This window comes from Anomaloglossus baeobatrachus, chromosome 4 (assembly GCF_048569485.1).
Source record: "Anomaloglossus baeobatrachus isolate aAnoBae1 chromosome 4, aAnoBae1.hap1, whole genome shotgun sequence".
NCBI classification, from domain to species: Eukaryota; Metazoa; Chordata; class Amphibia; order Anura; family Aromobatidae; genus Anomaloglossus; species Anomaloglossus baeobatrachus.
Window position 1 is genome coordinate 608365160 of NC_134356.1, and position 12649 is coordinate 608377808.

General features: G+C 46.2%; 1 protein-coding gene across 1 annotated transcript in view; it reads right to left on the reverse strand.

Moving 5' to 3' along the window:
• The window catches only part of GPAT2 (glycerol-3-phosphate acyltransferase 2, mitochondrial), a 277049-nt gene that overhangs the window by 246729 nt on the left and 17671 nt on the right, over positions 1 to 12649 (reverse strand). The window contains exon 2 of the mRNA XM_075346194.1: positions 7241 to 7329. Coding sequence (XP_075202309.1) covers positions 7241 to 7285 — 45 coding nt within the window. The 5' untranslated portion in view covers positions 7286 to 7329. The remainder of the gene's footprint in view (positions 1 to 7240; positions 7330 to 12649) is intronic.

Sequence of the window (12649 nt, forward strand, 5' to 3'; positions counted from 1 at the left end):
CTGCTGCTGACCAATCTGTGGAGCTGTGCTGTGCATGTCTGCCTCCTTCGCACAAAGCATAAAAACTGAGGAGCCCGTGGGAGCACGGGGGGTGTATAGGCAGAAGGGGAGGGGCTTAACACTTTTGAGTGTAATACTTTGTGCTGCCTCCGGAGGCATAGCCTATACACCCAATTGTCTGGGTCTCCCAATAGAGCGACAAAGAAAAACACTTATGAGCAACACTGATGTCTGAATAAGGCATAAAGGTGTTTCCAGATTTGCTTTTTTGATAGCCTATCCTTAGGACAGGTCATCAATACCAGAACTATGTTGGCCCAACACACAGCACCGCCGCTGATCTGCTGAGCTCCTACTCACTGCACGTGAGAACGGCCGCTCCACACTGCACAGAGCCAAGATGTCCCGAAAGGACACCAATATAGAAAGCCTGGAAAACCCCATTAACACCTGGGCGATTTTCCATTTTTTGCTTCCCTTTTGCTCCTCTCTGTCAATCTTGCAATATGAGGGCTTGTTTTTTGTGGGACCAGTTGTGCTTTTAAATGCAACCATGAGTTTTACCATATAGTGTACTGAAATACAGCAGAAAAATTCCAAGAGCGGAAAAATTGCAAGAAAAGTGCCATTGTATGATTGTTTTTGGCATATTTTATTGGAAAAAAATTGAGGTCGCACAATTGTTGGGGAGATTTTATTCACCTTCTTCACTAAGTGGTAAAACTGATGTGTCGATGTGATGCCTCAGGTCGGTACGAGTTCGTAGACACCAAACATGTATAGCGTTACTTTTATCTAAGGGGTTAAAAAAAAAAAATTACAAGATTGTCCAAAAAAAGTGGCACACTTTTTGCGCCATTTTCTGCAAACCGTAGCATTCTCATTTTTCAGGACCTGGGGCTCAGTGACGACTTATTTTTTGCGTCTCGAGCTGACGTTTTTGATGGTACCATTTTTATGCAGATATATTTGCTCACCCGTTATTGCCAAAAAAAATGTAATTTTGAAGTTTGGAATTTTTCTTCCCTCTACGCTATTTACCAATCAGATTAATTGCTTTTATATTTTGATAGATCGGGCATTTCTGAAAGTGGTGATACCAAATGTGTGTATATTTTTTTATATTTTTTTTAAACTTTAATTTTCAATGGGGCAAATAGGAGGTGATTTAAACTTTTAGGTATTTTTAAAAAACTTTTTTTTTTTTTTTTTTTAATTTCACTAGCCCCCCTAGGGAGCTATAAGGATCAGCAGTCTGATCGCTGATACATTTCTGCTCTTACCAGGACAAATGCTCCGTTCTTGTTTCAGATGCTGCTCTGTCGGCTTTAACAGGAACTATGTCATGAAAGCGACAGGAGTCATAACATGACCCTGTGTGAACATGACAACCATCAGCTCCCCGTATCGGGGGCTTCCGTTGGCGTCAGGGAAAGGCGCGTTCCCTGCTGTGAGCATTTAAAATTGCGCCGTCACATTTTGACAACACGATTTAAGGGGTTAACAGGTGCAGGTGGATCGCAGATCCACCTGCGCTGGCACACGTCTGCTGTACAAACAGCAGACATGTGCGGGGATCACCACTTGCTCACTGTAGCAGCCGGTGGTGATCAACCCTTCATGATATAGGACAGGGTTCCCCAACTCCAGTCCTCGAGGGCCGCCAACAGTGCATGTTTTCAGGATTTCCTTAGCATGGGTGTTGGAATCATCAACTGTGCAGGTAATTAAATTATCACATGTGCAATACTAAGGAAATCCTGAAAACATGCACTGTTGGCGGCCCTTGAGGACTGGAATTGGGGACCCATGATTTAAGATATACCATGTTACTGAGATGCTTAATGTAGTTTTGATAAAATCACTGATTAATCAGCACTAGATTATCATTACAGGACTACTTGGCGTGCTGCCAGGTAGTCCAGCATATTCATGAGCTCTGTATAACTGCTAGATCTACAGCAGAGAAAACATTGATTTTATCAAAATGACAGCAAACAGCTCAGTAAGTGACACATCACTGGAATCAGGGTCTCTGTCTCTACATTATGCTGCTCTCAGATGGGGGGAGCAAAAACCCGGTAGCAGATTCCCTTTACGTTTCTTGTGGCAGAATAGCAATATGTAGCTATAGCACACACCTCTATCCAGGGTGCCAATGTGAAATATCTTTATTGAGGACCTCCTAAAATGAGATTATCTGACAGCCTGTATAAAATATCTACCAGCCAGTGCTGACTGACAGCGCAGGATAACCACTACAAATCTGCTGCACAGCAGGTCATTTCTGACAAGGCTGTGAATAAAGGAAGCATTTATAGGGAACTTTTATCAAAGTTTTTGCTATATAATCTGCAAGAAGCATAATATAGGCGGCAGAGATCCCGATTCAAGCAATATATCACTTACTGGGCTACTTGCTGTCATTTTGATAAAATCCCAATCAGTTTTATCTGCTACAGATCTACCAGTTGACTAAATGTGGAGCTCTGTATAACCCTACCCACATCACTGATTGCAGATTTCTGCCAATGCACAGTGATACAGAAAGCGGTCAATCAGTGGTGGAGGGTGAGGTCATACAGAGCTTATGAATATGGCGGATTACCTGGCAGAAGGTTAAAGGGAAGGTGTCGTCCAAAAAACAAAACATTTCAATAACTGAAAAAAATTTAAAGTATTAATGTTTTGTTTAAATATTATTTGTTTTTAATTGAGCAAAATATTGAAAAAAAAAAAATTAAAACGTTTGATATTTTCCACTCTTAAACCCTAGGGGGAGCAGCTGCTGAAATCCTACTGTAGAGCTACTGTAGAACTAGCTCACATTACAGCTGCAGTAAAGTGGGCAGAATCTGCTCTCCTGTGTGTGAGGTCACCTCCCCCTCCCAATCTGGGTGTTTCCGAAAGGATAAGGGAGGATGAAGCTTAGGATCACAGTGTGGAGCCATTTTGTTGGTGACTGTAAAGTGGTTCTAATATGTCTAAAGTGTCACCAAGGACAGCTGCATAGTGCTCTCCACATTGTGCTCTGCACGCCCCATACCAGCAATGCTCTGCCGCACACACACCCGCCTAAAATTCTCTGCCGCACACATGCACTGCTCTGCCGCACGCACGAACGCATGCAATTCTCTGCCGCACCCACGGACGCATGCAATGCTCTGCTGCACGTACGAACGCATGCAATGCTCTGACACACGCACGAACGCATGCAATGCTCTGACGCACGCACGAACGCATGCAATGCTCTGACGCACGCACGAACGCATGCAATGCTCTCATGCACGTGTGCCGCCCCTGCAGTGGATCGGACCGCTCGGATCCGGGGGTGGTAATCATTCGTGGCTCATGGATCTCCAGACCCGGGGGCTTAGGGGCCACACTCAAATGAAAAGGGAGTATTTACAGGGGATTTGGTATAGTTCGTGATGCCACCCGTGGTGTACGGTAATTGGGAGTACCGCAGCTGCCGTTGGGAGTACCTGGGGGTGATGGAGTGGGGCAGCAAGATGACGTCGCCCTCCACGGGTAGGGGTAGGCCTCGGGACTCTGGATGGTGATGCGGGGGTGCAGTGCAGGGGTCAGTCGGGTACTCACTCAGCAATGAAGCAGACGCTGACAACAGGGTAAACCAAGTCTCTGAACGCCGTTGCCTCTCAAGGGGAGCTCGTCCGGGTCCCGTCTCCTGCAGTATTGCCGGTGGTCCGTAACCTGCCTCCTGGCACAAAAGTTGGAAAGTGTCCGTTGTGGCCCGGTAGCTTGGAGCTTTCTGGGCCCCACTCCCCACTATGGCTATGTGAAGGAGCCTGCTCTCAGACGCTCACGCTTGGGTTTTCAGTGGGCTGCTTGCTCCGAAAGCCCTATCCCCCTTGTTGCACTAGTGCCCCCGATCTCGGAGCTGGTGGGAACAGTCCATAAAGGCCCTGTTCTACGCAGGTTAATTGCCGGGTCGCCTGAAGCTTCTCCCCGACCTAGGGTCCGTGAACCCCGACGTTCCATCGGTCCCGGGCCGGAGATTGGACCAGGCTGCTGGCCGTCCTCCTTGGCGGGTTCCAGGCACCTAGCCTCAATCCCCTGAGACCGGTGGTCCGACTCCTCTAGGTCCAGACCACTGTCTGCGACCTAGTATACTTCTCCCCTGGGAGCTACAACTCACCAGCTTCCTCAGAGCTTCTCTCAGCTCGAGGGCTACCACTCAACTAACTTGACACTTCCCACCTCCCTGCCTGACCCCTAGGTGGGCGGCCCTATTCCTGCTTAGGCAGCCCACTGGTGTGCCTGACAGGTGTGGTGCAAGGTGTATCTATGATTTGTGAATGCTGGTGGAGGCAGTACTGCAGGATGGAGACCCAGAACCATGGGGGGGGTTGAATACTGCACGGGGAGGGCAGTTTGTGCAGTACCCTGTGATGACCTGAATAGTCCAGAGGCGTCACACCCGGACACCCGCATGCAATGCTCTGCAGCACGCACGAACACATGCAATGCACTGCCGCACGCACGAACACATGCAATGCTCTGCCGCACGCACGAACGCAATCACGTCCGCCATGCTCTGCCGCACGCACACACGCAATACTTTGCCGCATGCACGACATGCCCTGCCGAACGCCCATGTATACCGCCCCACTGTAAACCGCGCTCAGCTGTATACCACTGTATACTGCGCTCTTCACTATACTGTGCTGAGATGAGGAGCGGTGGTCCGAGGTGAGCACACGAGAGCGAAAAGAGTGGTGCGGGGGGAGGGGCGGCAGCGGGGAGAGCAAAGGGGAAGAGAGCGGGGGGGGGTGGAGCAGTAGCGGGGAGAGCGCTGTGACGAAAGCAAAAGTTTGAAGGAGAAAATTATTATTTCAAGTAAAAATCATTATTTCTAACCTCGTCAATGTCTGGACTATATTTTCTATTCATTATGCAACTCATTTGTTAAATAAAAGTATGATTTTTTTTATGGAAAAAACAAAATTGTCTGGGTGACCCCAAACTTTTAAACTGTAGTGTATGTGTGGAGAAAAAAAGGTACAGAATTTCAGGAAAAGAAGATCTCGCCAACCAAGAAGCATGGGGCTGGAGCAATCATGCTTTGGGGTTGTGTTGCAGCCAATGACACGGGGGACATTTATGGGTAGAGTGAAGAATGGATTCAATGAAATAGCCACAAATTCTTGATGCAAACATAACCCCATATGTAAAAAAGCGGAATTGAAAACAGGAGGGCTTCTACAACTGGATAATGATCCTACACACATGTCAAACTCCCCAACAGATGACCTCAAAATGCACAAGCTGAAGGTTTTACAATGGTCCTCACAGTCCCTTGATCTGAACGTCAATGAAAATCTTTGGCTAGACCTCCAAAGAGCAGTGTATGCAAGACAAGCCAGGAATCTCACAGAACTGGAAGACTTTTCTACGGAAAAATGGATGAAAATCCCTCAAACAAGAACTGAAAGACTCTTGGTCGGCTACAAAAAGTGTTTACAAGCTGTGATGCCAAATGGGGAGCTAGTAGGTACTCAGCATACAGGGTGCCCAAACTTTTGCATCAGCCCATTTTCCCTTTTTGTTAATTTTAAAATGTAAAAAGATGAAAACAGTTATTTTTGTTTACCTTAAATACAAAGGAAAAGTGTCATCTTGAACGTTATACCTTTTAGAGATCATTTCATATTCAACTTGCTTAAAGGGAACCTGTCAGCAGAAATTTCACCCAAAACCTAAAAGATTCTCCTCTGCAGCTCCTGGGCTGCATTCTAGAAAGGTCCCTGTTATTATTGTGCCCCATGTGAGACCAAAATAAAGAGTTTATAAAGTGGCTGGAGCAGTGGGCAGTGCATCAGCTATGGAAAGGAGCGATGGGGGCGGCATACAGGACCAGGAGGCAGAATAACGGACGCCAGAGAGTCCGCCCCCGTGTCACATTTACAGTATCTGAATACAAAAAGGTACCACTTTATAAACTCTTTATTTTGGTCTCACATGGGGCACAATAATAACAGGGACCTTTCTAGAATGCAGCCCAGGAGCTGCAGAGGGGGAATCTTTTAGGTTTTGGGCAAAATTTCTGCTGACAGGTTCCCTTTAACTGTCCACAATGTAATTTTGATTAGGGATGCCACTGTAACTGTTGTCTGAACGATAGTTCAAGCAATTATTCAGCCGGCAGCTCTCTCTCTCTCAAATCTCCAATACACAGGAGTGTTCATCCTACAGAGCGTTGCTTTGTTCTCTGCGAGAGAGCCACTACCATACTGTTACGTCACCACCGGAGTCTGCTCCAGTGACTTCTGCTCCGATCGCAAGGCGACGCCGTGTTCCTGCCGTGGATGGTGCTGGTGATGGGAGAGGAGTCGATGCCAGCGGCATCGGTGGGCGCAGGCTCCGCTCATCCACTGGGCTGGGTTATCTTGGGACCTGCAGTACCACTGGCTAACTGTAGGTGGCAGGTGTCTTCCAGCTGAAGTTGCTAGCGTTCAGCTACAGCCAATGGGAAGACACCACACCATTCTTAGTTCCCCTCCTGTCTGCTGACCTCTGCCAGAGATAGTTCTGATTTTCCTGGCTCCTGGTCAGCCCTATTCTGTTTTGTGATTCCTGTGTGCTGACTTCTGCGTGTTTTCTGACTACCTTTCTGCCTGCTGTTTTTGTACCTCGCTGCCCGATCCGGATTTGACCTCTGCTTGTTTCTGATTACGTCCTTGCCTGACGATTCTGTCCCTGTTCTGCTATTCCTGGTTTGACCCTGCCTGACGACTACTCTCCGGGCTGCAGCCTTCCACAGGTAGTGATCTCCAGTTCCCTGTGTAATTCCAAATCCCTGTATAGGGGTTAAAGGGTTTCAGGGTTCTGGGGGTCCTGCTTGGTGAGTGGCTTCCCATAGTCTGTCCATTACATCCCACCTGAGTCTGTTGATCCAGGAAGGCGCTACACATACTCTTCTTGCGGTGACCTACGTCCTAGAGAACAAAAAGATCGGCAGTTCAAAATCGATCAGGTCGGATTTTTATCTTCCCTGGCGTCATCAGAAGGGGGAGAGTTGGGAACCTGCATACACACTAGATGGCGACCGAACCGATGGAAATAGACAGATTCGGCAAACGTTAGTCTACTTTAGAAAAATATAATGGTTGTAACCACTCCTTTGTCCATCAGTTAGGCTTCATATACATACATTTCTGGTACGTACAGTGTGACCTGTATCAATACCTAAAGAATAAATCTTTAACAAGACACTCACAATGGTTCTTCCATTAGTACGCTGGGTTGATGCTTCTGAGCTCATCTTATGATTGGGATATTTTATGAAATGCACCCAAGTCACAAATCCTAGAAAAAAAATATAGAAGATGTAAGAATTATAACATAAGTGTAATTAAATGCTGTCAGTATTTTAAAGGTAAATACCGGTTTCAACTTTTACACTTAGGTAATGGAATAAAATAAAATATTAAAAAAAAATAATTTTTCCCAGCTGTCAGCTCACCTTTGGTTAGAATTGCAGATCTACAGATATAGTTGCAATTAAAGTTATTCAACCTCCATTACAATTTATGATTATCAGTATTAAAGGGAACCGGTCAGCAGATTTGTCCCCTATAAGCTGCGGCCAGCACCAGTGAGCTCTTATACAGTGTCTTGCAAAAGTATTCGGCTCCCTTGAATTTTTCAACCTTTTCCCACATTTCAGGCTTCAAACAAAGATAAAAATGTAAATTTTATAGTGAAGAATCAACAACAAGTGGGAGAGCATCATGAAGACCAAGGAACACAACAGGCAGGTCCGTGATACTGTTGTGGAGAAGCTTAAAGCCGGATTTGGTTACAAAAAGATTTCCAAAACTTTAAACATCCCAAGAAGCACTGTGCAAGCGATCATATTAACATGGAAGGAGTATCATACCACTGCAAATCTACCAAGACCCGGCCGTCCCTCAAAACTTTCATCTCAAACAAGAAGACTGATCAGAGATGCAGCCAAGAGACCCATGATCACTCTGGATGAACTGCAGAGATCTACAGCTGAGGTGGGAGAGTCTGTCCATAGGAAAACAATCAGTCTTAACTTGCACAAATCTGGCCTTTTTGGAAGAGTGGCAAGGAGAAAGCCATTTCTCAAAGATATCTATAAAAAGTGTTGTTTAAAGTTTGCCACAAGCCACCTGGGAGACACACCAAACATGTGGAAGAAGGTGCTCTGGTCAGATGAAACCAAAATCAAACTATTTGGGCACAATGCCAAACAATATGTTTGGTGTAAAAGCATCACAGCTCATCACCCTGAACACACCATCCCCACTGTCAAACATGGTGGTGGCAGCATCATGGTTTGGGCCTGCTTTTCTTCAGCAGGGACAGGGAAGATGGTTAAAATTGATGGGAAGATGGATGGAGCCAAATACAGGACCATTCTTGAAGAAAACCTGTTGGAGTCTGCAAAAGACCTGAGACTGGGACGGAGATTTGTCTTCCAACAAGACAATGATCCCAAACATAAAGCAAAATCTACAATGGAATGGTTCACAAATAAACGTATCCAGGTGTTAGAATGGCCAAGTCACAGTCCAGACCTGAATCCAATCGAGAATCTGTGGAAAGAGCTGAAAACTGCTGTTCACAAACGCTCTCCATCCAACCTCACTCAGCTCCAGCTGTTTGCAAAGGAAGAATGGGCGAGAATTTCAGTCTCTCGATGTGCAAAACTGATAGAGACATACCCCAAGTGACTTGCAGCTGTAATTGCAGCAAAAGGTGGCGCTACAAAGTATTAACTTAAAGGGGCCAAATAATATTACACGCCCCAATATTCAGTTTTTTATAAAACTTTAAAATAAGCAATAAATTTCGCTCAACTTCACAATTGGGTCCCACTTGTTGTTGACTCTTCAACATAACATTAACATTTTTATCTTTATGTTTGAAGCCTGAAATGTGGGAAAAGGTTGAAAAATTCAAGTGGGCCAAAAACTTTCGCAAGGCACTGTATATTGCATTCCAGAATACTGTATATAAGAGCCCAGGCCACTCTGTAGAATTTAAAAATCAGTTTCAGAATACTCACCTAAGGGGCAGTCCGGTCCAATGGGCATCGCTGCTCTCCAGTCCGATGCCTCCTGTCTTCAGTCCAGCACTGTCCTCTGGGTCCCGGATGCATAATGCGTCCTACATCATGCATACTAGCTGGCATTGAGGTGCTGCGTAGGTACACTTTGATCTGCCATGCCACTTATATAGTGCTGGGCAGCCCGCCTAATGTAATAGTATGGGAGTCATCAATAGGTAGTAAGACGTAGTTGGAAATCGGGTATATACTGCGCTGTTACTCAATAGTATATTAAAGTAATTCCTTTATTGTTCGTACAGGTCTACGCGTTTCAGAGATATCCATCTCCTTTCTCAGGACAACAAAGAAACAATACCTTAGGTATTGTTCCTTTGATGTCCTGAGAAAGGACACGGATGTCTCTGAGGGGTGCTTCACACACAGCGAGCTCACTGCCGAGATCGCTGCTGAGTCACGCTTTTTGTGACGCAGCAGTGACCTCATTAGCGATCTCGCTGTGTGTGACAATGAGCAGCGATCTGGCCCCTGCTGCGAGATCGCTGCTCGTTACACACAGCCCTGGTTCGTTTTCTTCAAAGCCGCTCTCCTGCTGTGACACACAGATCGCTGTGTGTGACAGCAAGAGAGCGACAAATGAAGCGAGCAGGGAGCAGGAGCCGGCGTCTGGCAGCTGCGGTAAGCTTGTAACCAAGATAAACATCGGGTAACCAAGGTGGTTACCCGATATTTACCTTAGTTACCAGCCTCTGCAGCTCTCACGCTGCCTGTGCTGCCGGCTCCGGCTCTCTGCACATGTAGCTGCTGTACACATCGGGTTAATTAACCCGATGTGTACAGCAGCTAGGAGAGCAAGGAGCCAGCGCTAAGCAGTGTGCGCGGCTCCCTGCTCTCTGCACATGTAGCTGCATTACACATCGGGTTAATTAACCCGATGTGTACTGTAGCTAGGAGAGCAAGGAGCCAGCGCTCAGTGTGCGCGGCTCCCTGCTCCCTGCTCACACTGGTAACTAATGTAAACATCGGGTAACCATACCCGATGTTTACCTTAGTTACCAGTCTCCGCAGCTTCCAGACGGCGGCTCCGTGCAAGCGCAGCGTCGCTTGCACGTCGCTGCTGGCTGGGGGCTGTTCACTGGTCGCTGGTGAGATCTGCCTGTTTGACAGCTCACCAGCGACCATGTAGCGATGCAGCAGCGATCCTGACCAGGTCAGATCGCTGGTCGGATCGCTGCTGCATCGCTAAGTGTGAAGGTACCCTGAAACACGAAGACCTGTACGAACAATAAAGGAATTACATTAATATACTATTGAGTATCAGCGCAGTATATACCCGATTTCCATCTATGTCTTACTACACTTCGGGGCTGCAGCTGATACCACTACTGAATGTGTTACATTGGGGTTGTGACTTTCACAACCTGAAAAGGTGAGTGTATCGTGACCCCTTTGTTTCCTATATCCCTACCGGGTAAGACCCTATTGCGCTCTCTCTTTCCCAGTTTTATAACCGCATCAATAGGCAGTAAGACAGACACTGTGCACCTACATGTGTGAATATGTGCACCCTATACACACCAGTTGTGTGCAATTTTAATACTAAGTGTGTGAGTGGTTGCTCCATCAGTGTTTTGCACATGTTTACTCCATCTTTTATTAAGGGGTTTTGCTGCATCCTGTTCATGCTGCATTAGATTTTGTGGCCCGGGCAGGTAAACATTGTTGCCCTTTTGTTGCTTTATACTACTTCAGATCAAAGTATCATAGTGCGCATGCGCAGGCAGTCTTTAACCTTTCCTTGCGCCAGTCATCTACCCTCAGCAGGGCAGATCAGAAGGATGACGGAGATCTCAGGAGACAAGAGGTGCCGGATCGGAGAGCAGCGACACCCATTGGACCGGACCGCCCCCTAGGTGAGTATTATAGAATTGTTTTTTACATTATACAGAGCGACCTGAGCTCTTATATACAGTATTCTGGAACGCTGTATATAAGAGTGTCACTTTATGGGGTAAGGCTATGTGCGCACGCAAAAGGTCCGCTTCAGAGTGCAGCTGAAAAGCTCCGTTCTGAAGCGCCTGGTGCCTGCAGAATTTGTGCGCTCTGATGCTGCCTCTCCCTATAGACAGCAAGCAAAGCGCACGGAAGAAGTGACATGTCACTTCTTAGAACGCAGCACTTCGGGCAGCAGCCGAATCATTGCGCTCTAATACGCCACGTGCACACGGCTCCTGCATAATCTTCATAGATTGTGCTGGGGACGCAGGACGCATGCAGTTATGCTGCGGTGCAGATAGCAGCGTAACTGCATGCAATTCGCACATAGCCTAATTACTTGAACTCTTCAGCGGATCTCAATCATTCTGAGAATGTTTTTTCGTGACACATTGTACTTATCTTAGTGGCAAATTTAAGACGATATTTTTTGCGTTTATATGCTGCAATTGCTGTTGATCGCAGCGTTTAGTGGGTTAAACAACCAGGGGCCCAAAACTACATGTCTTTCCTTCTGTCTTGCCTTTCCAGCAAAGTCTTTGAGAATTCAGGAATGCTGCGTGCATGTTGCTTTTTTTGTCTGTAGTTTTGGGTTGACAAAAAAATCTGCAGCCTGTCAATCCTTTGTGTGTTGTAATTTAGCATTTTTTAGCCCTTTCTGCCATTGATTTCACAAAAAAAATCAGGAGAAAAAAAATGCATTAAGGGTATGTGCGCACTAGGCGTTTTTTTCACGCTTTGTCTCAAAAAACGCACCCGCGGCTAAAAACCGCGACAAAAACGCATGCGTTTTTACCGCGATTTGGTGCGTTTTTTGCTGCGTTTTTGCTCACTGCGTTTTTAATCAGTGCACAATGCCATTAAAGATTGTTGATGAAAAAAAAAAAGATCTGATGTCATTTCCTTCTTCAAAATGTTCATTGTATGCAGGAGAGCAGACAGCTGCAGAACTAGTGTATGCAGGAGAGCAGACAGCAGCTGCAGAACTACAAGGCTCAGCATCCTCCATCCAGGACTGTATGCAGGAGTTTTTTGCCCAAAAAGAAAAAAAAAATGACGTGGTCTTCGCCATATTTTTGTATGCTAGCCAGGTACAGCAGGCAGGTACAGGCTGCCCCCAATCCCCAGCTGCCTATTTGTACCTGGCTGGGAATCAAAAATATAGGGAAGCCCTTTTTTTTTTTTTCATGAATTTCAAGAAATAATTAAAAAAAAAATGACATAGGCTTCGCCCAATTTTTGAGTCCAGCCAGGTACAACTAGGCAGCTGGGGATTTGAATCCGCAGTGCAGAGTGCCCAAGCTTTCTGGGCAACCCCGCTGCGAATTGCAGTCCGCAGCCGCCTCAGAAAATGGCGCTTTCATAGAAGCCAGTATCCAACTCTTTCAGCTGCCCTGGTGACTGTGGCTCGTTGGGTAATAATGGAGTTAGGGCTAGCTGTATATTATCAGCTGGCCCTAAGCCCAAAATTCATGGTGTCACGCCAATATTAGACATGGCCACCATGAATTTCTAGTAATGATAAAAAAAAAAAAACACACAGAAAAATATTTTTATTAGAAATAAAACACAACACAATTAGTGACTCCATCT